At 56.3% G+C, this 23,434-nt stretch overlaps 2 protein-coding genes across 3 annotated transcripts in view; both read left to right on the forward strand.

Annotated features, from left to right (window-relative positions):
• The window catches only part of PLEC (plectin), a 122,079-nt gene that overhangs the window by 76,504 nt on the left and 22,141 nt on the right, over nucleotides 1-23,434 (forward strand). The window contains exons 35-39 of the mRNA XM_039364613.1: nucleotides 698-7,021; nucleotides 8,196-8,321; nucleotides 19,971-20,552; nucleotides 21,833-21,991; nucleotides 22,703-22,848. Of these exons, the coding sequence (XP_039220547.1) occupies nucleotides 698-7,021; nucleotides 8,196-8,321; nucleotides 19,971-20,552; nucleotides 21,833-21,991; nucleotides 22,703-22,848 (7,337 nt within the window). The remainder of the gene's footprint in view (nucleotides 1-697; nucleotides 7,022-8,195; nucleotides 8,322-19,970; nucleotides 20,553-21,832; nucleotides 21,992-22,702; nucleotides 22,849-23,434) is intronic.
• On the forward strand, nucleotides 7,053-9,527 carry LOC120317791. Of its 2 annotated transcripts, none has more exons than XM_039364660.1 (3): nucleotides 7,053-7,680; nucleotides 8,200-8,321; nucleotides 8,650-9,527. In XM_039364660.1, the coding sequence occupies exons 1-3, from the start codon at nucleotides 7,386-7,388 to the stop codon at nucleotides 8,707-8,709; spliced, it is 477 nt and encodes a 158-aa protein (XP_039220594.1). In that variant the 5' UTR covers nucleotides 7,053-7,385; the 3' UTR covers nucleotides 8,710-9,527. The 2 variants fall into 2 exon arrangements, with proteins under 2 accessions (XP_039220594.1, XP_039220593.1); XM_039364659.1 differs by having other exon boundaries at nucleotides 7,055-7,680; nucleotides 8,196-8,321.

The raw sequence follows: 23,434 nt of genomic DNA on the forward strand, positions 1-23,434 counted from the left end.
AGTCTGTTTGAATTTTGGCAAAACTGGGAATGGCAACTGAGAAGAGGGTGGGCAAGGAAGGCAGCTGGGGGAGGGGAGTGTTGACCCATCAACGGGCGATGGCCTCCTGGGACTGGTCTGGTGAGGCCCCCGTGGGATCCCTTTGGAGGGTTCCTTGGGGAGGACTTCCAAAGATCTCTGCCACAAGTGGTGCCTCCCCCTGAGCAAATGTGGTAGAGCTCTCTTTCAAGTGTGGAAGGTGACTCCATGCAGGCGGCAGCGGCTGGCCAAGTAAGGGTTGTTCAAAGGTGCAGAGGGATTTTTTGTTCAGAGGCTTTAAACTGAAGGGTTTCTATGAATTGGTGATGGGTTTCAGAACAAGTCGCCCAACCCACTCCCCATTTCACTAATTTTCTCCTCTGGGAAAGCTCCTTTCGTGCTCAGTCAATAGAAAATCCCTCTGACACCGAGGCCCATTCAGAAGGAACAGGGCAGTGTTTCCTAAAACAAAACGAAAACTGCCCCATCTCCCTGTCTTCTGATTCCTTGATGTTGGTATGACAGGTAGTTCCTGATGACTTCTTTCCTTTTGTAGTGGCCCAACAGGATGCCTGTTGGACACGCAACCACTGACAGCTGTCTTTTAGATGACACCCCCCCTTACTCTCTCTCCTGCTTTAACATCTGGTTGATACACTTTGTTTTCTTCCCAATCCAGATGCAGACTGCTCAGAAGGAACAGCTCCGCCAAGAGACACAGTTGCTCCAGCAGACCTTCCTGTCAGAGAAGGACACCCTCTTGCAGAAGGAGAGGTTTGTGGAGGAGGAGAAGGCCAAGCTGGAGAGCCTCTTTCAGCAGGAGATTAAGAAAGCTCAAAGCCTGAAGGCTGAGCAGGAACATCAGCAGAAGCAGATGGAGCAGGAGAAGGAGCAGCTGGAAGCCACCTTGAGGGATGCCCGGGAAAAGCAGGCAGAAGCAGAGAAGAGTGTCCGTCGCAAGCAGGAGGAGCTCCAGCAGTTGGAGAAGCAGCGTCAGCAGCAGGAGAAGCTTCTGGCTGAGGAAAACCAAAAGCTCCGGGAGAAACTGAGGCAGCTGCAGGAGGAGCAACAGGCTGCTCTGGCTCAGACCCGAGAAATCATGATCCAGACCGATGACCTTCCTCAGGAGGCAGTCGTGTCTGCAGTAACAGCTCTGCCTAATGGTCAAGACATGCTCGACGGTGTCTCTCAAAATGGTGAACCTGAGTTGGCATTTGATGGCATCCGACAGAAGGTACCTGCCAAGAAGCTGGCAGAGGCTGGCATCCTGAGCCCAGAAACCTGGGAGAATCTGGTGCACGGGAGAGTGTCCGTGCAGGAGGTGTCCCAGATGGAGGAGATCAGGAAGTACCTGCAGGGCAGCAACAGTAGCATCGCGGGGCTCCTGATCAAGCCCACCAATGAGAAAATGAGCATCTACCAGGCCATGAAGCAGCAGATCCTCAGTCCAGGCACGGCCCTCATCTTGCTGGAAGCTCAGGCGGCCTCTGGCTTCATGATAGACCCCATGAGGAACAAGAGGATCTCTGTCAGTGAGGCGGTAAAGGAAGGCGTGGTTGGGCCTGAGCTGCACAATAAATTGCTGTCTGCAGAGAGGGCGGTGACTGGATACAAGGACCCCTACACAGGTGAAAAGATCTCCCTCTTCCAGGCAATGACCAAAGACCTCATTGTTAAAGACCATGGGATTCGGCTTCTGGAGGCCCAGATTGCCACCGGGGGCATCATCGACCCTGTCAATAGCCACCGCCTACCTGTGGACATCGCATTCAAGCGAGGCTATTTTGATCAGGAGATGCAACAGGTCCTCTCGGACCCCACAGATGACACCAAGGGTTTCTTTGACCCCAATACCCAGGAGAACCTTACTTACCTGCAGCTGATGGAAAGGTGCATGACTGACCCCGAGACCGGGCTAATCTTCCTGCCACTGACAGACAAAGCAGCCAGAGGACAGGAGCTGGTCTACACGGATCAAGAGGCCAAGGACATGTTCAGGAAAGCCACGGTCTCTGCTCCCTTTGGCAGATTCCGGGGAAAGACTGTCACCATCTGGGAAATCATCAATTCCGAGTATTTCACTGAGGAGCAGAAGCGGGAGCTCCTGCGTCAGTACAAGACTGGGAAGATCACGGTGGAGAAGATAATTAAGATCATAATTACTGTTGTTGAAGAGAGTGAGAAGAAGAGCCAACTCTGCTTTCAAGGCCTCCGGGCTGCAGTGCCGGCAGCTGAGTTGCTGGAGAGCAAAATCCTCAACAAAGAACTCTACAATCAGCTGCACCAAGGCAAGAAGACGGTGAAGGAGGTCACCAATATGGATGCCATAAAAACGTACCTGGAAGGTACTGGCACCATTGCGGGCATCTTGATAAAATCAACAGGCCAAAAGTTACTTCTTTCAGATGCAATGAAAAGAAACCTGTTGAAACCTGAGGCGGCCCTGATCCTTCTGGAGGCCCAGGCTGGAACTGGGCATATCGTTGATCCCGTGAGGAACGAGAAGCTTCCTGTGGATGAAGCAGTCCGAGCAGGAATGGTGGGGCCTGAGCTTCACGAGAAGCTGCTCTCTGCAGAGAGGGCTGTAACCGGCTATAAGGATCCCTACACAGGGCAGGTAGTCTCCGTTTTCCAAGCACTGAAGAAAGATCTCATTCCTAAGGACACCGGGCTCCGACTGTTAGATGCTCAGCTTGCCACTGGAGGCATCATTGATCCCGTGCACAGCCATCGCCTCCCACTTGAAGTTGCCTGCAAACAGGGCTACTTCAGTGAAGAAATGAACAAGGCCTTGTCAGATCCGGCTGACGAGGTCAAGCTGTACTATGACCCCAATGCTCAAGAAAACCTCACTTATGCTCAGCTGCTGAAGAGGTGCCAGGTGGATAAGCAGACAGGCCTCCACCTGCTCCATCTTTCGGATGAGGCCATACAGCGTCATCAGGAGGAGCTCTACTCAGATAGTGCCGTCAAAGAATCCTTTGATAAGTCAACAGTTGAAGTTCCCGCCGGCAGCCAAAAGGGCAAGACAGTGACAATCTGGGAGCTGATCCACTCAGAATATTTGACTGAAGAGCAGAGGAGAGAGCTGATACGGCAGTTCAAGACTGGCAAAGTCACCATTGAGAAGGTCATTAAGATAATTATTACAATTATTGAAGAGAGCGAGGTCAAGAAACAAGAAAAATTGACCTTCAGTGGCCTGCGAGCACCAGTGCCTGCTAGTGAACTGCTTGAGTCCAAGGTCCTCAGCAGGCAGCAGTATGAGCAGCTCAGAGAAGGGAAGAAGTCAGTGAAGGACATCGCTGAAGTGGATGCGGTGAAGAGGTACCTGAAGGGGAGCGACTGCATTGCTGGGATCTATGTGGAAGAAACCAAGGAGAAGCTGAACATCTACCAGGCACTGAGGAAGAACCTGCTCCTGCCCAGCACAGCAACTGTCCTCCTGGAGGCCCAGGCAGCCACTGGGTTTATAGTGGACCCAGTAAGGAATCAGAGGTTGCACGTCAACGAAGCAGTGAAAGCCGGCCTTGTGGGACCAGAGCTGCACGAAAAGCTGCTCTCTGCTGAGAAGGCTGTCACCGGCTACAGAGACCCTTATTCTGGGAACACCATCTCTCTCTTTGAGGCTATGAGAAAGGGGCTGATTGTCCGGGAGCATGCCATCCGCCTGATGGAGGCCCAGATTGCCACCGGGGGCATTATAGACCCCGTGCACAGCCACCGTGTTCCTGTGGAAGTGGCCTACAAGCGCGGCTACTTCGATGAAGAAATCAACCGAACTCTCTCAGATCCCTCAGATGATACCCAGGGCTTCATTGACCCCAACACCCAGGAGAATCTTACCTACTTGCAGCTGAAAGAGAGATGCATTGAGGACCCCGAGACTGGCCTATATCTCCTGCCTTTGAAGCAGCCTGAACGGCCAGCGGTCGTGGAGAGAACCCAAGTATACACTGAGGCCGAAACCAAGAAGATGTTTGAAGAAACACAAATTGACATTCCAGGAGGAGAGCTTGCTGGCTCCTCCATGTCCCTCTGGGAAATTATGAACTCTAATCTCCTCCCTGAAGAGCAACGTAAAAAACTAATGGAAGAGTTCCGTTTAGGCACCCTGACGAAGGAACGCATGATCATCATCATCATTGAGATTATAGAGAAAACGGAGATTGTCCGCCAGCAAGACTTCACCTCCTATGATTACATTAGGCACCGCATCACCGCTGAAGATCTCTATGAGGCCAGGATAATCTCTCTGGAGATATTCAATGCGCTGAAGCAGGGCTCCAAGACCATCCAAGAGATTCTGGAGATAGAGACCACCTGGAAATATCTTTATGGTACTGGCTGTATTGCTGGCATCTACATTCCATCTAGCAAGCAGAAGATCAGCATCTACCAGGCCCTCAGAAAGGGACTGATTAACCCTGAAGTTGCTCGAACCTTGCTGGAAGCCCAGGCTGCCACTGGCTTTATTATTGATCCCATGAAGAACGACAGACTTACAGTAGATGAGGCAGTGAGGAAAGGGGTGGTGGGCCCAGAAATGCATGATCGACTCCTATCTGCTGAAAGAGCTGTGACAGGCTACCGAGATCCTTACAGTGAGCAGAAAATTTCTCTCTTCCAGGCCATGAAGAAGGATCTCATTCCATCTGAAGAAGCCCTCAGATTGCTAGATGCCCAGTTGGCCACAGGAGGAATTATAGACCCATACCTGGGTTTTCACTTGCCCTTAGAAATTGCCTACCAACGTGGCTACTTCAATCTGGAGACCTTTGACAGGCTTTCTGAGCCCAGTGAGATCCGCAGCTACATAGACCCCTCCACAGATGAAAAGCTCAGCTATGCTCAGATCCTCAAGCGATGTAAGAAGGATGAGAATACAGGCTGCCTCCTCCTACCCCTCTGTGACACTCGGAAGCTGACTTTCAGGGGGCTGAGGAAGCAAATCACAGTGGAGGAGTTGGTACGATCAAAAGTCATGGATGAAGCCACTGCCCAGCGACTCCAGGAAGGCCTAACCTCAGTGGAGGAGGTCTCTAAAAAGTTGCAGCAATTCTTAGAGGGCACCAGCTGTATTGCTGGAGTCTACATGGACTCAACCAAGGAAAGGTTGTCTGTATATCAAGCTATGAAGAAAGGCATTCTCCGGCCAGGGACGGCTTTTGAGCTGCTGGAGGCCCAGGCGGCCACAGGGTACGTTATTGATCCCATCAAGGGACTCAAGCTGACTGTGGAGGAAGCAGTGCGCATGGGCATTGTTGGCCCGGAATTCAAAGACAAGTTACTTTCAGCCGAGCGGGCAGTGATAGGTTACAAGGACCCTTACTCTGGCAAGATAATATCCCTTTTCCAAGCCATGAAGAAAGGGTTGATCCTGAAAGATCATGGGATTCGTTTGCTAGAAGCTCAAATTGCTACAGGAGGTATTATTGATCCCGAGGAGAGCCATCGCTTGCCAGTTGAAGTGGCGTACAAGAGAGGCCTTTTTGACGAGGAAATGAATGAAATCCTCCTGGATCCAAGTGATGACACTAAGGGGTTCTTTGACCCAAACACTGAGGAAAACCTGACTTACCTGCAATTGATGGAAAGGTGCATCACTGACCCTGAGACTGGGCTGTGCCTCCTGCCCCTGAAAGAGAAGAAGCGGGAAAGGAAGACCTCATCCAAATCCTCTGTCCGCAAGCGCAGGGTGGTGATTGTGGATCCAGAGACCGGGAAGGAAATGTCTGTGTATGAAGCCTACCGCAAAGGCCTCATTGACCACCAGACCTACCTGGAACTCTCAGAACAAGAGTGTGAATGGGAGGAAATCACTATCTCCTCCTCTGATGGGGTGGTCAAGTCCATGATCATTGACCGGAGGTCAGGAAGGCAGTATGACATAGATGATGCCCTGGCCAAAGGCCTGATAGACCAGTCTGCCCTGGACCAGTATCGCTCAGGGACCTTGTCCATTACTGAGTTTGCAGACATGTTGTCTGGCAATGTAAGTGGATTCCGATCCAGATCGTCCTCTGTGGGCTCCTCCTCTTCCTATTCGGCAAGTCCTGCTCATGCAAGACCCCAGCTGACCTCCTGGAGTGATCCCGCTGAGGAGACTGGCCCGATTGCTGGCATCTTGGATACAGATACCCTGGAAAAAGTGTCCATTACGGAAGCCATGCACCGCAACCTGGTAGATAACATTACAGGCCAAAGGCTACTGGAGGCCCAGGCCTGCACAGGTGGGATCATTGATCCAAGTTCAGGGGAGAAGTTCCCTGTTGCAGATGCTGTTAATAAGAACCTGGTTGACAAGATCATGGTAGATAGAATCAACCTTGCTCAAAAGGCTTTCTATGGCTTTGAGGATCCAAGAACCAAGACCAAAATGTCTGCTGCCCAAGCCTTAAAGAAGGGCTGGCTGTACTATGAGGCCGGCCAGCGGTTCCTGGAAGTCCAGTACCTGACCGGTGGGCTGATTGAGCCAGAGGTGCCTGGACGGGTGTCGCTCGATGAGGCCTTGCAGAAGAACACTGTCGATGCGCGCACTGCCCAGAAGCTTCGGGATGTCAACACTTACTCCAAGTACTTGACCTGTCCCAAAACCAAGCTGAAAATCTCCTACAAGGACGCCATGGACAGGAGCATGATCGAAGAAGGGACGGGCCTCCGTCTCCTGGAAGCCTCCTCACAATCCAGCAAAGGCTATTACAGTCCTTACAACGTCAGTGGCTCCGGTTCCACCTCCGGCTCCCGGTCAGGTTCACGAACAGGTTCCAGACCAGGCTCCAGGCGAGGAAGTTTTGATGCCACTGGCTCCGGCTTCTCCGTCTCCTTCTCTTCCTCCTCCTACAGTTCATCAAATTATGGCCGCAGATACGCACCAGATCCCAGCAGCGGCAGCACAGATGCAGCTGACCTCTGTGGCACCCTGGCATATCCAAAGGGAAGTTGTGGGTGGAAAGGAAACTGTCCCCCTCTTGAACTGCCTGGAAAACAGCTGCCTGTGGCCTAAAGGGCCCTCCCTGCCCCTCTCCCTCCCTCCCACCCTCCCTCCCTCCCTCCCCATCCTTCCCAAGCCGAAATGACATGGCCTTCCTTTCGCTCTGCATGTGATCAAGTTACTGGCTAATTCTACCAATATTTTTATTACTACTACTACTGTTGCTCTTTTTTAAAAACACAGAGTTTCCTTCCAAAGCAGTGCCTAAACTTTAACCAAAAAGACTACACTAATATATTAATATATATGATGGTTCTGACAATATTTGTATATTGAGAGAGACAGAGATAGAGAATGCGGGTGCATCAGTGCTCCCCACGCCGCTTCATGCCCCCTGAAGCCTGCTCCTTTCCTTCCCAACCAGCCCTCGCCCATGCCAGGCCACTGCCACTGTTTGGCGCACCATTCTTTCAGCCACCCTCCTCCTCTTCACTTGTCCTTTCTGCGGTGCCTCCAGATCACCTGCCTATGCAAAGAATGTCTGTGCCTCTACAAGGACTGGCCGATGGGAGCATCTCCTGCCCATCTGCCCTCCCGGCTCCCTCCACCGTGGCCTGGGCTGCTCTCTTCTCTGGCCTTCCGTCATGGGCACAGGACTCTCCTGGGTGCTGCTCCACCAACTTCCTTGCTGGCCGACCTCCACAGCCAGGCGACTCTGCGCTTAGACCGTAAGTGCAGGGGGTCCTGCTACCCTGTTGCAAAGCTGCTGCCCCTCGGAAGAGCCCACCTGCCCACTGCTGCCGCTCCTCTCCTGGCTCTCCTCCCTGGCTGCCTCTGGTGCGCTCTGGCTCCGCAGACCCTGGCTCTCCTCTGGGCTCCGCTCTGTCCTCTCTTTCTGGGAAGCTTGGCAGGGTGGGGGGCACTGCATGAGGCTAGCAGTCTTGGCCGGGAAGCACCTTGGTCCAGATTGGCTTTGTGGGCGGTTGGGAGCACAGTTTGGGGGCCAGCCTTCAAACCCACATCTCTGGGGTGCTGTCCCTGCAAGCTGTAAGATCTCCAGGAGGTGGGACTGTGCTCCCCTTTCTACTTTCAGGAGGCAGTAGGCTCCTGTGTGGCATTCTGCCATGGCGGCATGGATCTGGGGTGGGTCTTTTGACCAGAAAGAGGCTATTGATACCCCACCCCTTGGATTTTGCTCCCCCTCGCCTGGCTGCCCATTCATAATGTCTGGTCTTTCTCTCAGACAGTTTCTTCTAGGCCCACCAAAGAAGATCCCTTGTCCCTGCGGGAACGTCCCGGTTGGTTCTCCGGAGCTAGCAAGTCTAACGTCGGCTCCCTGGAAGACCCGCATCGGTCTGCTCCTCAAGAGGTAACTGTGGCCCCAGGGCCCCTCCTGGGCTCCCCCCCCCGTTCTGTTTCTTTTGAGCTGGAGGTGAAACTCTGAAAGCCGTGAGGCTAAGAAGGAGGCCTGGCTGCAGGCAGTCGCACGTGCCCCACTGTCCCACCGCCTGCCAGGTTCCGGCCTGTGCTTCTTCCCTTCCGGCCTCCCCGGAGGAGTAGATGGAGAGGCAGCAGCCGGGTGGGGGTCCGCAGCATGTGGGTTAGGCTCATCCCCACTCCCCTGATGTGATAGCATCATCTCATTTGTGGTTTCTCCTGTCTCATCCCATCCTGTTTCTTTCTTGACTTTGTTTTAGTGTTGCTGGATGTCCTCCCAACTCCTTCCTGGCTACTGTGGAACTCGTGCCCCAGGTTGAGCCTCCCACCACTTCCCTTTGCAGCCCACCAGCGCGGACTAGTTAGCAGTGGCCAGGAGAGGGCAGCTCCCTAAGGCTGACCCCTCCGCCCAACACCAGCGAGCCACTCCTCTGCTCCTTGGTTGGGCCGGTTCTCTGCCCTGGAGTCCCAGGACTGTCCTGGCAAGGTCTGCCTGCCTGCTGGGCCCGGCTAGCAACCATCCTTGTGCTGTCGGCAGGAGGCTGGCCTGGAAATGCCGCAGCAGCCATGCTGAGAGCAGCCCCTGCCTGTCTCTGCCCCCTATCTTAGGGAGCCTCCGTTGCCCGGTCTCTGCAGCCAGCGGTCCCTCTCGAGGCGGAGCTGTTGCCAACCGAGAGGGGCCTTTTCACCAAGCGCCAGGGCCTTCCATGCACAGACATCTCCCCACCCCAGTTCCCCCTTCAGGTGGAAGAGGCAATCCTGCAGCAGCCCCTCCCCCCCAGCCCCATCAGCCCCCTCCCCAACAGCTTCTTATTTGCGTCTGGATCCAGCCATCCCATCCCTGGCATTTGTCTCTCGTCCTCATTGCCAGCTGCCATTTTGTTTTTGCATGCTGTGTTTACTTGGGGAAGCTCCTGTCCATTTCTCCTCCTCTCCCCCTCACCCCCCCCCCGCCCTGTGGCCTGCCGGGCAGCCTGTGCCCAGGGCTCACGTTGCTCCAGATTAGACTTTCCAGATTCCTCTCTATTGGGTGGGGGCAGGAAAACACTACACCCGACTTGTAAATAGCTTAAAGTGTTTGTAAAAACCTGCAGTACGGCCCCCTCGGCTGGGAGAGCAGTAAAGGTGATTTAATGAAGCGGCTTTGTGTGGTTTGTTCCTCTCCCACTTCCTGGCCCTCTCTTGGCCCTGAGCCAGCAGCAAGGGGTGAAACATTCAAAGTCCCTGCAGAGGATCAGTTCCTGCAACCTGACCTGGGACTGTGGCTGTGTTTGCACTCCTTTCAGGCAGAACATTTTCAACTAGGCCTCCTCCCCCCCCTCCCCTCCCTCCCCTTTGGAAAAGGCCCCTCGGCTGCTGTCAGAGGTTTTCTGAGCGCTGCTTCCTAAGGAAAGGGTCGCCTGGGGGGTCTCGCTGCTGGGGAAAGCAGGATCCAGCCTCTATTGTGCGCTGCAATTCCCAGCCCTCCTGAGTCCCCTCCCCGCCCCCCTTTTTACGGCTCTCAGGCTTTTCAGAAGCCCCTGTTAGTGGCAGCGGAGGGGGGAGGGGGAGCCCCAAGGAAGAGAAAGGGCTTCGGGTGAACGAGCATGAATGGGCCGTTTCTGTGGGCGCACAAGTGAGGGGGCACTAATCTCTTCTTCGCAGGAGGCTGGAGGGGGAGGGGTGACTCTTGCCACAGTTTTGACGGGGCTTAATTGGCTACCAGGCGCTGGGAGTCTTGCAGGCTGCCTGAAGGTGCTCTGGGAAATGCTGTTATTGCCTCTTGTCACCTGCACAAAGCGCTTCCTGCTCAAGGGCCAAAGGCCCGGACCGCTAGGGGCAGCAGCTTTGGGGTGGGGATGTGTTTAGCCAAGCTAGTGCAGAGCCACATCACGGTTGTTGTTAGTTTCTGTGTGTGTGTGTGTCAGGGTGTGGTTTAGCAAACAGCTAGGCAAACTCAGCTTGTGGGTTCATGGCTGACATCCAGAGAATCAGGATCCAGAGTGACCTCTGTTGCATCCAGCCAGTCTTGGGAAAGGAAGGGCGTCCCTCTTTCCCGGGAGCCCTGCGTGCGAATGCAGCACCCCCCCATCGTGAAGTTGCCCTTTCCCAGCGAGATGGATGCTCTCGGTTGGGCTCTACCCTAAGAAAGCTGAAGTTCTGGAAACAAAACGGAATGTCTACATTCCTGACTCCGGTGCTGGGAATGGGAAATGCATCCAGTGGTGCTTAAAAGTTTGTCAACCTTTTGAATTTTCAATATTTCTGCATAAGGGTGATCTAAAATGTGATCCGTTCCCTACACAAGTCTTAAGATAAAGAGAACCCAATTAAATAAGTCAAATACATTTATTAAATTTTTATGCCACCCATCTCAAGGAGACCAGACGACTCGTAGCCCCCTCCTCAGCTCAGGGACATCGGTGGCCTTCCGTGCGTGACCTTGCTTGTCAGGCACCCTCCCACAACACTTCTGTTGGGTTAACCTCAGGAGTTTCTTCCACTTTAACCATTCCTTGGTAGTGTGAATTGGATGCTATGGGTCATTGTCTGACTGTATGACCCAGTTTCTCTTGACCTTCAGTTCATGGACAGAGACCCCAGCGTTTGCTGGCACAACCCAGAATTCGTAGCTGTGGCAAGAGAGACCGCAGAGCAGATGCCACCACAGACGGACGAGGTCTTTGCGCTGAGTGCAGCGTTCGCCCTCCGCCAAGGGTCACACACTTCATTCCGGTCCAGGTCCAGAAGGTCCTATTTTGATCTCCTCTGTCCAGAGGACATTCTCCTTTCTGGCTTATCCAGATGGTCTTTCACAAACTGCACGTGGGCAGCCCTGTTCTTCTTGGAGACTAGTGGCTTTCTGCTTGCACTCTTGTTCAGGGGTCCACTGAGGGGGTCTCGTGAACACTGACATTCGCCAATGCAACTAAGAGAACCCAAGGCCTGGAGACTAAAACATACAAAGATCGGCTGCAGGACTTGGGTTTGGCTAGTCTAAAGAAAAGAAGAAATGGGAGACAGGATAACAGTGTTCCAGTATTTGAGGGGCTGCCACAAAGATGAGGGGGGTCACGTTATTCACCAAAGCACCAGAGGGAAGGACGAGAAACAATGGATGGAACCTGATCAAAGAGAGAAGCAACCTGGAATCAAGGAGAAAATTACTAACAGGACAATTAACCAGTGGAACAGCTTGTCACCAGAAGTTGTGGGATGGTATAACTTCTGCTTGAGCGGGGGCTGGACTAAAGACCTCCAAGGTCCCTTCCAGCTCTATTCTATTCTATTCAATGCAAGAAAGACCTTGAGTGGCTTAGAGGCTACTCAGGTTCTTGAGATCTTCTGGAGGATTGCTCTTGGGGTGGGCTTGGCTGACCATTCTGGGAGTTCAACTTTGATGCTGAATTGGTTCATTTGCACCTGATGGAGTCCAAACTCTTTGGAAATAGTTTGGTAACATTTCCATCCTGGTGAGCATCAACAAATGCTTTTGGAAGTCCTCAGAAATCTCCTGTTAGAGCCACTCCCACATATTTTCATCCTGAGGATCAGGCTTTTCATAGGAACGCCCGGAATTTAAAGAATTCTGCTGGTTTAATAAAGCAGGACCTCCAACACTCACACCTGATTAGATTCCCATTGATGGAAAATCTGGGTCTAGTTTGCCCTTCAAATGAACTGATCATCCTGGAGGCTCAGATACTTTTGCCACACACAAATATGTAGGTTTGGATAATTTTTCTCACTAAATGAACCAATATAATTTTTTTTATTTATCTGTTTAATTTGCTTCTGTTTATCTAGTTTTACCTTGTACCTGTGTAGAAATGCTGAAAGTCCAAAAGTGGTCAGAAACCTGGAAGCACCACTGCAGTTCCTAGGGGCTTTGAGGCTGAAGCACCTGTGCACGCTCCCATCCTGCTCCTGGCCAAGGGGAGCGGGGGGGGGGGGTTTAAGGAAGGGCCTTCTCTTCACCCCATTTGCCAAGCAGCTCCTGTGGGCTGTCAAAGAGGAGGGTGCAGGGAGGGGCTCAGAAACCACCTTGTGGGGCATCCTCAGCAAGGAAGAGGGACGATGGGCGAGAGCATCCAGGGACATTCTCCATCGCCCAGGTCATGGTGGTCCCAAAGGTGATTTTGACAAGGCAAAATGAGGGGCATTCATCCATGCATGAGCTGCCACATTCTGGGCCAGGTGGTCTTCAAGGGCAGCCCCATGTGGGAAATCATCACAGTAATACAGACAGGTGTGTGTGACCAAGGCATGAGTGACCGTGAGCAAGGCCTCCTCCCCAGCTATGGCTGCCCTTTCAGCAGGAGCCCTGAGTCCAGGAGAAACCCCCCCCCACTGCACATCAGCCCAGCCCAGGGAAGTGCCACCCACCCAGAGCCAAAGATGAAGCATCACCAGGGTCTGGATGGGGGGGGGGATAAAATCCCACAGCCACTCTGTCTTGCCAGGACTGAGTGAGAGCCGGTTCCTCCCCAGCCAGACCCTCACAGCCGCCAGGCCCTCGGCCATCCCCGCCAGGGCATCCCCTGTCCAGCCAGGGAGGAGATGCACAAGTGGGATTCATGGCCTATGGTGACACCAGGCCCCACCGGACGGCTGCCTCCCCAGGGGTCTCGCGTTGGAAAGGAGAAGTGCAGGGCCCCGGGGCCCCACCCTGCCCTCCTACCAGCCCCAACCAGAGCCAGACATGGAGGAAGGAGGAGAACCAGGTCTCCCCCTGCCAACCCCGAAGCTGGCCCGGAAGGATGCCAGGGTGGATGGTACGGAAAGCCGCCGAGAGGACCAGAAGGCTCGGCCTGTCTCCAGTGCTGTGCCCTGGCCTGAACCCCAACCGAGAAGGGTCCGGACACCTGGCTTTATGCGAGGCCCTCTGGAGCTGTGCACCGGCCTCTTCCCTCAAAAGGGATCGGGGGGGGGGGGAGGCTGGATGAACGTCGTCCAATACTGCGGGGTCCAAGGATGGGCTCTTAATCCCCACTAGGACCTGATCAAGGCCACCTCCCAGGAGTTCTCCGTCACAAGGACCCTGCCCACCTCCTCAAGAGCCACAAGGTCCCCCATCACCTCCAAGAGTCCAGGTCCAAGAGAAGTTGAGCAATTTTATTGAAGAGATGCCAAGACCCTTCCTCTCAGCAGCCTGCAAGGGCTCCAAGTGCCTCCCTACCCAGGGAGGGCCTGTTCTTGACGGGCCTCTCGCCTGGGGAGGGGGCAGAGGCAGGAAGCGGCAAAGTGGGGGGGGAGGAATCAAGCCTCTTGGCCAATCTTCATCCATTTAGGGACAGACACCTTTGGGGGACAAGATCATGGACTCTTTCACCCATCTGGCTGGAAGGGGGGGTGCTCTCCTCCTCGGTCTAAGGGAAGACTGGCCAGATGACACCTGTTTATTCAGAAAGGGAGGTGGCTGGAGCACATGGGCCATGTGGTACTTAGTGCTGCCAAGGAATGAGGCCGATGGAGGGCGCTGCAAATGAGGACGCATAAAGGAGGAGGTTCCCTAAGGCTCTGGCAGCCAAAGTAGTGCTGGGTCTGCAGGTTTCCCCCTTGCTGGCTCGCTCATTCTCATGTGCAGTGATGGGAGAGGCAGCCAGGTGTGAATGCAACCAGAACAAGCGATGCAAACTGGGGGCAGCTGCATTTTCCATTGGATTCCATTACACGAGCGCAACTCCTGATCTGCAAAAAAAACACAAACACAGCAACAGCAGTCAAAGCGCTGAAAAGTTTTCCTTCAGGATTTGGCTTCAGTCCTGCTGGCTCTGAAGAGGAACATTTACCAGCCGAGCAAAGTCCAGCGGGTTCTATTATTCCCACGAGCTGAGATTCTTCCGGGTTCTGCAAACGGACTGGAGCTCTCTTTCCAAGGAGGGTGGTTTTAAATGGAGTGGACTGAGCATGCAATGAGGTTGTTTTATTGGAAAGGGAGTGATGTGGTTACCAGTTGTGCTATGGGGAGGCTGGAGTATCTCCGATGAAGAAATTGGTCAGGCAACATCAAACCAGGGTGGCTGAGACAATCTATTCCCTTCTGACCATGGCATTCTGCATTTGGGGGGGGGGGTCCTGCTTGGCCAGAGGGCTGCACTACAGCAACGCTTCTAAACTACTGTGGCAGTGTGGACTTCCACTCCCAGAATTCCCCAGCCAACATGGGGCTAACCTGACGGTCTAGGACTCGCATTCTGAAATGCCACCTCCTTGAGGAGAGAGGCCTTCTCCCTCACCCATGCTCTGGGCCTAGCGGGCCTGCCTCCAGCAACCAGGTTGCACCCCCTTCCTCCCTCTGACGCTGGCCGTGTGCCGCTGCAGTGTTGGCGTATGTGGTCCACCCCGTGTCTGAAGTCTGCACTGGGCAGTGGAGGCAGAGACCCTCCCCCGGCGTCCCTGAAATCACCGGTCAACACGCACGGCCCTTGCAAGCCCACCAAGCCGGGCTTCGTGGAGAGGCTTTGTAGGACAGGCCCATCACTGGGCAGGGCCACCAGCAGCCGGACCACGCCTGGCTTCCCTTGCTCAGGTCGGGAAAGGGAGCCGGGCTCCTGATCCAAGAGGAATCTTATTTTTTTGAATGGGAGCACCAGGAAGAGCCGTGGAGAGCGGCAGGCAGTTGTCAGAACACGGGGACTGTGATCCTGGGCTGAGTCCAGCCAGCCACACCTGTTGGCAAAGCGGAGGCTGGGCGCAGTGGCCAGCCCTGCAGAGGGACCCGGCCAGAGCAGGCAAAGGTGGGCAACAGAGTGCGGAGCCAAAATCCCACCCTGGAGGAAACCAGGCTGTGGCTGTCTGCCCACCTGTCCCCACCTGCTGGACTGCTGATCTGGCTCAGAAGATCTGGGCTGCTTTTACTTACGGAAGCTCCTGCCCTGCCAATACTTCAGGCACCTCCTCATTGTCCACTGTGGTCTCAGCTCCTCAAAGGGGGGTCGCTGGTTCCTGAAAGAGGATCGGGAGGGGGCCAGAGGAAACCCGTGGCAGGGTAGCCGGCCTCCTCCCTCCCCCAGAGCAAAACTGGGGTGCCCCTGCTCCACAGAGCACTCTTGTAGTTCAGACAGGGCCGGTGTTGGGAAGAGGCTTCCCAGTTAGCCTGGCTCAAGTCCTGCAACCCAGGACGGTCCCATGTGGGAGCCGATTCATACATTTTCTCTCAGGGGTGGTTCACGTGGGGAATGGAAGGAAGGTTGTGCGGGTGAAGCTGCTCACGCTACGTTGCCGGGTGGATATCACAGAAGAGAGGCTGCCTGGCTGGCTGGAGCAAGATGGCTCCCGAGCAGGTGAGATGCCAGGGCCCCAAGGACCTTGATCCTCTGCTCTGGCCAGAAGCTTCACCTTCTCTTTAGCCCTTTCCCTCAGAAGTCTCCAGGCACTGCGCAGGCCCAGTTACAGCAACCGAACGTGCTTTACGGGGCTGGTCTCTCGCTAAATTGCAGGTCTGGTCCTACGAAGGTCGGAGCCATGCAACCCTGGCCTTCCCTGTGACCCTGCATGGAAGCGGAAGCTGGACCTGAAAAAACTGGACCAGAAGATGCTGGACCTGAAGATGCTGGAGCTTTTGAACTTTGGCATTGGAGAAGACTCTTGAGAAGAGGGTGGACAGCCAAGAAAACAAACAGATGGATCATCAGGCCAAGCAAGCCACTTGAGGCACCAAGGACCAGGCTCAATTCTGGGTACATTGTGTAAAGACCACACTCTCTCTCTCTCTCTAGAAAAGGCTCCAACCTCTGGAAAGGTGGAAGGAGAGGATGGCTGGCAGCAAGGGAGATGGGCGCAGTTGCACTGGAGATGGCGCTGCATTGGAAGACCTCAAAGATCAGAATTTTTTTTTTTATGAAAAAAAAATCTGTCTATATGGTTGCTAGGAGTAAACAATGACTGGATGGAAGACGCTCCCTCCCTCGCCCACTCAGTCTGTGTGATCACCCCTGCCCTGGGGCTGCATTTGTGGTGATGCTTAGATTTTAACTGCTCTCACCCTAATATGTCACCCAGCTCCCTGCCTTCCCTCAACAGGTTTTGTTGTGACAACAAAGATTTTGCTTCCTGAACACATTTGGATGTATCTTATAGATTTTGGGCTGCTAATCATAAAAATAACTTGTAATTTATTTAATCTATGGTTTTATAGAGTTCTTCTGTTTTTACATAATGGCAACGTGTACCCTTCAGTGCCTGCTATCTTCCCACAGGAGAGAAACATACAAAACCTGGAACTGTTGTTGACGCACATTCCATACACTAATCACAACCGGGATACATGTGGAGATCTAAAGATTGCGATTCCGCAGCTCAAGATTCCAGCTCGGACACACCAAGTGACATACGCAAACAGGACAGCCGTGCAAGAGAGTCACGTGACATCAGACAGAAATGGTCACACTGTTTTGTGTGCTCAAAGTTTGCTGTTTGTCCTGGGCAGAATCCAGGGATGCTTTGTTGGCAGAGGAAGGCATACAGGGTGTGAGAGGAAGGGCACGTGAGGTCCCCTCCAATTGTGTGCATGCCCTGGCTGGGGCTCATGGTGGAGCTGTGGGTGGAGCCAAGGGGGCAAATTAGACATCCAGGCTTATTGCAGGGTCCGGTTCCCATGCTGGGCTAATTGTCTTCTGGTTGGTTGTAAGAATCTGCTTTAGAATGGGTGGGGGTCCGTCTGCAAGTGTGGAGCCGAGAAAGACAAGACTGCGCAGACTGTGTCGCTCATGCCATCCTCCCAAGGAGGCGGGCACACGAGCGGTCAGTGGTCCCTAGGAAGATCACACACAAGAATCCTCAAGAGCACAGAAGCTCCAGAAGGAGACGGGCACCGTGGGCAAGGCGATGGGCCAGGCCGATGCCCGCTCTGGCCTTGAGCTGGTGTCTTCCTGAGAGGCAGATGGCACTGCTTTTAGGGTGGCCCTTTCCTGTAGCCAGGTCTGTTGCTGATGGCCAAAGGGCGGAGTACAGAGGCCATGAAACCTGACCTTCTCCTTGCCTTGCTTGGGGACCCTTCCCCCCCCCCAGTTTGTGCATCTTAGAAAGAGGGTGGGCAATGCTCTGGGGCTCCTGGAGAGATTTTGTGCGGATGCAGCCCAAGGCCATCCTTTCTGAGCATGGCATCGATAGGTTGGTGGGGAATCTGGGGAGAAAATGTGGAAGAATGTGGGGCCAAGAGTAGCTTCTCGGCTCCCTCCATGTCACCCACCACCATCTTCACAAGGGCGACTTTCTGTCTGCTGAGGGAGGCCTCTGCTATGCCCGCGGCCTTGCCCAGCCTCTCCTTCTGCCCTGCTCAGGCCTTTGAGCATGGCATGGGGTGGTTTGCTGATCATGGTAGCTTTAGTTTGTGGACAAAAGCACCGCAGAATTACAGAATAAGGAATCTTGGAGATCATCTAGTCAAATCCCCTGCCAAAGACCATTTCAGACAAATAGTTGTCCAGTCTCTTCTTGAAAAACTCCATCAATGAAGCATCCACAACTTCTGGAGACAACTTCTGTTCCCCTGGTTAATTGTCCTCGCTGTCAGGAAATTTCTCCTTAGTTCCAGGTTGCTTCTCTCCTTGATTAGTTTCCATCCATTGCTTCTTGTCCTGCCTTCAGGGGCTTTGGAGAATAGCTTGACTCCCTCTTCTTTGGGGCAGCCCCTCAGATACTGGAACACTGTTCTCACGTCACCCCTGGTCCTTCTCTTCATTAAACTAAAGATACCCAGTTCTTACAATCTTCTATCCAGCGCTTTCGCCTCCAGGCCCCAGAAACATCCAATTCAGGGTTACTGTACAGACACCTGGGGATGTCTGTACAATGTTTTTTAATGAGTTTGGGGTTTGGGGGACTTGTACTTGGGCATTGCCCTGGGACACGTTGGGGAGTCCATGGCTGGGTGTCTGGTTCCCGGCCCTTGTCTTAAAGTCTCAAGGAGTGGACAAATGTTTCCAGATCCCCAGCAGTTGTGTATTTTGTGGGGGTTCAGCATAAGGAAAAGGACAGGCTGGGTGTGGCTCCCAATGTTTGGGGGAGCTCTGCTGATTTCCAGGGAACAGCTTCCAGAGAGGGGTCTTCAGACTGCAAACCGCCTGTTGCCTTGTGAGGGCCTCTTGGCGGTGGGGTGGGGGTGGGGGTTGGCAATGCCCCCTCCCTCCCTACCAGTGACCGCAGCCGGCCCAGCCGGCTCTTTCTGCTCAGCCCGCTCAGCGCCGAGGGGCAAAGCTGGACTCCGACAAGCCCTCCCTCCCCCCCAGACCTCGACTCTGTCCAATGCGGCTTCGGGGCGCTCCGGCTCGCCTGTCGGGGGAGCCAGGGGCGGAGGATACCAGCCGTCGGCGGCTGAGCTCCGGGTCGCCGCAGGTCCCCGAGAAGAGTCGCTAAGCCGTCGCGGTCGCCGCCGCCGCCGCCGGGAAACGGGCGACCCGCAGTTCGCCTCCCTGGCTTCGGCTCCGGGACCTTCGCGGGCCGGGGAGGGTGGGGCGCGCACCTGCGGAGCTCCGCCGTCCTCGGGTTCCGGGCCCGGCGGGGGCCTTAGCGGGGCCGGGGGAGGTGGCGCTGCCGGGAGAGCCGTCGTGGCCGTGGCCTTGGTGGCCCAGGCGCCCGGGGCCCCCCTCGGCCTCCGCCGGCGTGCTTGGGCGCCCCGTCGTGTTTCCCCAGCGACGGCCTGGGGCGTTAGCGCGGGAGCGGCCAGGAGCCCAGGGCAGGCGGCGGTTGGTCCCTGCGCGGAGGTCGGTAGCGGGGGGGATCGGGGGTCCCCCGCCCCCGGCGCCCCTCCTCCGCGACACCTGCTGCTGCCGAGCCTGCGCGGCCCCGGCCCGGAGTCTCGCCCAAGGTGCGGGGCGGCCGCTGCAAATCGGATTTGCGCCGCTGCCCCTCCGGACGAGGCTCTCTCGGCCCGCCCGGCTCGCCGCGGGATGCCCTGAAGTGCCGCTGAGACGGCGGAGCGGGCGGGGCAGCTGAGCCGGGGACGCCGAGCCGGGCGGTGGGGACGCCGGGCGATCCCCGCAACTCGCCCGGAAGGTAAGCCGAGCGCCGGCCGGTCCCTCGCGCTCCCCCGCCCGCCCCTCGCGCCGCCCGCCGCCCGGGAAGTTGGCGGTTCCCGGCAGGTGGCGGCAGGCGGAGCTGGGCGGGGCGGGGCCGCCCGTGCTGCGAGGGATTGCGGGGCGGGGAGGCGCGGCCGATTGTCTCCTTCACGCCGCCCGCTCCGCTCGTGGGGCGGAGGGCCTGGAAGCGGCGGTCGCTCGGCGGAGAGGCGCGGAGGAGCGGGGCCGGCGCAGCTTCTGCCGGCCGGGGGGGGGGCTCAGCCTATTGTGCGGACGTGCCGCGTGGTCGCCGGGCTGGCTGCGAGCCGGCGGCATCCCTGCCCGAGCCGGCTCCGGGCTTTGCGACGCGCGTCTCGGCGGTTCCCGTTAAACAAGTCGGCTTTTCCTAAGCGGGTGCCGGCCCGGCCAGGCGCTCAGCTAGAACTCCTTTCGCCCAGCCCGCAGGGTCGAAGCCTCCGGAGAAAAGCAGAAGGAGGAAGCCGCGCGGGGCGCTGCCCTGGTGCAGCAGCCATGAGCCCCCGCGGCCTGGGGCGAGGGAAGCTTCGGCCGGCCTCCAGCTTGCCCGGTTCCCCCGCTGAGAGGCTGGCGACGGCTGTGGTCGCCGCTGCTGCTACTCTGGTTCAGAGGGGGCTCTGAGAGGCCGCCGGGCCCCTGCCTGCCTGCCTGCCGGCCGGCCGGCCATGGGCAACTTCGTCAGCAGGCCCAGTTGCCTGGGGGAGAAAAGCCCCAGAGCGGAAGACTTCCTGAAGGAGCCCTGTTCGGCCACCCGGAACAACGAGGAGGATCGCGCGGGGCCCCCCGAGAAGGCTTGCCTCAGCCCACGGGCGTTGGAGAATGGCTGGAACGTGGCCCTGGAGGGGGCTGGAAAGAACAGCCCCCTCCCCAAGCAAAACAAGCTGGATGTTAAGCTGCAGAATTGCTCCCCCGTCCAACCTCAGCCGGAGGGAGCCGTGGCCCCCTGGACCTCTCCCAAGAGCTTGGGGGCCGCCTGGGGCTGGAAGCCAAGCACCACCAGGGAGGTGACGGAGGTGACAGAGGTGACGGAGACGGTGGTGACCGAGATCGTGGAGGTGACGGAGTACCCGGGTGGGGACAAGACTCGAGAGGCCTCCGTGACCAGGACGGTGAAGGTGCTGGCTGACGTCAGAGGAGCCCTGGCCCAGGTCAATAAGCACCGTGCCCCCAGCTTCACCCCTTCTGCCCACAGCCCTGGCACCGGGCAGGAGGCTGTGGGGCAGTGCTTTGCCCATGTCCTGTGCCCGCCCCTCCCCATCGGCAGCCAGACTGCTTGCAGCCAAGATAAGGTGGCTGTGGCTCTTGCACGGCTGGGGTGGCCACGGCTGCTAATGGCTCATTTGCTCAGAGAGGCCTCTGAAGTAGGGCAAGAAGCCCGTGGCAAGGGACCCCCCAAGACCCAGGTATCTGCTCTCCCTTCCGGGAAGATGGGGGCTGGATTGCAAGCAGGCCGGCAGGCTGCTGAAGGTGACCCCCTCCACTAGCCAAGTTGCTGCCCTGCTTCCTCTTGCTCCAGCAAGATGGTCGCAAGAGCCCCCCCCCCCCAAAGCAGAGGGAGAGTTTGACTTTGGGAGCAGAGAAGTGGGCCAGGGTGTCCGTGGGTCAGACTTCATGGAGATGGCTGATTCCTTCTGGGCTGAGTAGGGGCTCACCTGTGTGGAAGGAGTTCTGGGATGCCTCTTCTTCCTCTGACAGGGTTGGCTGTGCCAACTGCCACCAGGTGGGGAGCTGGCCTGGGGGGCAGGTAAGATGGTTCCAGAAGGAGGTTGCTGTCCACCTTGGTGCTGGTCCTGAAGTGTCTGTGTGTCTGTGTGTAGTCAGCCCTTGGGTGCCTTGTGGGGGTCCAGCCACTACTGCCTCTGCCATGTGCTTCGGAGTTAGGACCCTGGAGTGGTCCCTCATTCACCGTCAGTGGCACTTGTGGGAATCGTGTCCGTGGCCATGTTTGGACCACTGGCTGGTCAGGAGAGGAGAGGGTAGCCCTAAATAACCCCGGCATGGCTTGTGGGCTCCAACCAGCCCCTCAGCTCTGACGGGAGAACCAGACACCATCCCCAATTACATTAAAGTGTTCTGCAAGGAGCCAGGGATCGCATTCACGTGACTAGTTTAACCTGCCCACCTAAGGCCTCGTTGGCCATCTTTGCCCCAGGCCCCACACTGGCAAACCCGGGGAGGGGAGAATGCCCGATAAGTGGTTGGAGCAGGTGGAGCTGAGGAGTAGAAGCCGCCTTCCCCTGAGGGGATGCTGCTGGGAATCGAAAGGATTGTAAGAGGCCGGCCAGCACCAGTGCAACACACACACACACACACACACACACACACACACACACACACACACACACACCGGCATCCCAAGATGCATTGAGGAGATGCCGGAAGCCTCCTTTGTGGGAGCTCTGCTGAGTGAGGCCTCTTCTCCCTGCAGGCAGCTGCCCTCCCAGGAGGCATGCAGGGCGCTGGGCTGACCCCGGAGGCTGCAGGGAAGCTGGATGCCTGGGTCAGGGAAGTGGAGGACCTCATGGGCCACCAGAGACCACCTTCAGGGGAAGCCAAGGTCGTGAAGGCACAGCTGCAGGAGCAAAAGGTGAGCAGGGAGAGGTAGCTTACGCACCTGGAGCTTTGGAAAGAGCTGCACCTTGGGGTAGGTGAGGGTTATGATCACCATCATTGTTGTTCTGACTCGGTACCTGCCCAGGTGACCCAGGCCTTGCAAAGCTACGATCCCAGAAATGGGACATGGCAGAGCTTGGAAGCTTTTTACCATTTTGAAACGATAACGTAATTTTACTATAAAAATACTTCTCCCATTATGATTTGTATCTATGTTGTAAAGAGCCATGGAGAAGGGAATATTCAGAAGCCATTGTTCCAGGACGGGAGCTTTCCTGCAGCCCCAGGAAAGGAGGTGGGGCTGGGAAGAGGCTCAGTCTGGCCTCCCTTGACTGTTGGGTGGTCAGGTGCTCTAAGCACAGGCCTCAGGGCTGCCCAGGAGGACCCAACCTCAGGTGACCCCATCCTCCACTGCAGCCAAAGCTGGGGAACAGCCCGGTTGGGTTGCAGCCGCTGTGCCCGTCATCTGCCTGCGAGGGAAGGGCCTGGCAAGGGTCCCAGTCACGGGGGGGGGGGCGGATGTGTGTGATAAAGGGGCAAGGCTGGGAAGCTGCACGGAGAGCCAGAGAAGCTCCCATTGAGCGCAAGGCCGAGTGGCACCCACGGCTCCTGGCTGGTTCTTAAGAGGGGAAGAGGCCGCACGGCTGCGGGTTGAGAGGCTCACCGGCTGCTCTGCTCCCAACAGCTTTTGCTGCGTCTGCTGGAGGAGCGCACCCCCCACCTAGGCCACCTTTGCCGGCCTGCCAGCATTGCCGAGGGAGAGGAGCAGCCCAGGGGCCCGGCCAGCCTTCAGGAGAAGTGGGCAATCCTGGTCCGGGAGGCCGAAGCCAGGTAGAGGAAGCCAGCCCTGTCTGGGGGGAAGGGAAGAAAAGCTCCCCATGGCTGTTCACTTGCGGGTCTTAGTGTCCAGCTTTGCAAAGCACCTTAACCCGGTGGGCCTTTTTCTGCTTCACACAGCAAGCACCAGCAAACACAACTTTGGGCCTGTAATCCAGTGAGTTGTGTGCACAGGCACAGGGCCTGCAAGGGTGTTTTTTTTTTGCCCACCCTCAGTTCACATACTGTCCCATTCCACACAGGGCATCAGAATCCAGGCTGCTGATAATTTCCCGGCCATAGAACAGCCGAAGGGCAGGAGGCCATGTTTTGCTCCATCTGAACAAAGCCCCAGAATATTCCGGAGCAGCCCAAGATTTGTGGCGGTCTCTGCTACGAGTGCTTGTGCAAGACTTGTGCAAGCCTTAGGGGCAAAGGGGGGAGGTTGCCTGACGCAGCCCAGGTTGCACATCTTCCACCAAAAGAGCGAAAGCCTTCAGAGCCCAGAAATCTGGCTCCTTGCGCTTCTCCCCGCCTGGCTCAAGAGCTGCTTGGGAATTTGTACTGCCCGCTGCCAAGGGGCCGTTCCCTGGGCCTCTTC

This window comes from Crotalus tigris, unplaced genomic scaffold (genome assembly GCF_016545835.1).
Source record: "Crotalus tigris isolate CLP2741 ecotype Arizona unplaced genomic scaffold, ASM1654583v1 scf7180000019818.546109, whole genome shotgun sequence".
Taxonomy (NCBI): domain Eukaryota; kingdom Metazoa; phylum Chordata; class Lepidosauria; order Squamata; family Viperidae; genus Crotalus; species Crotalus tigris.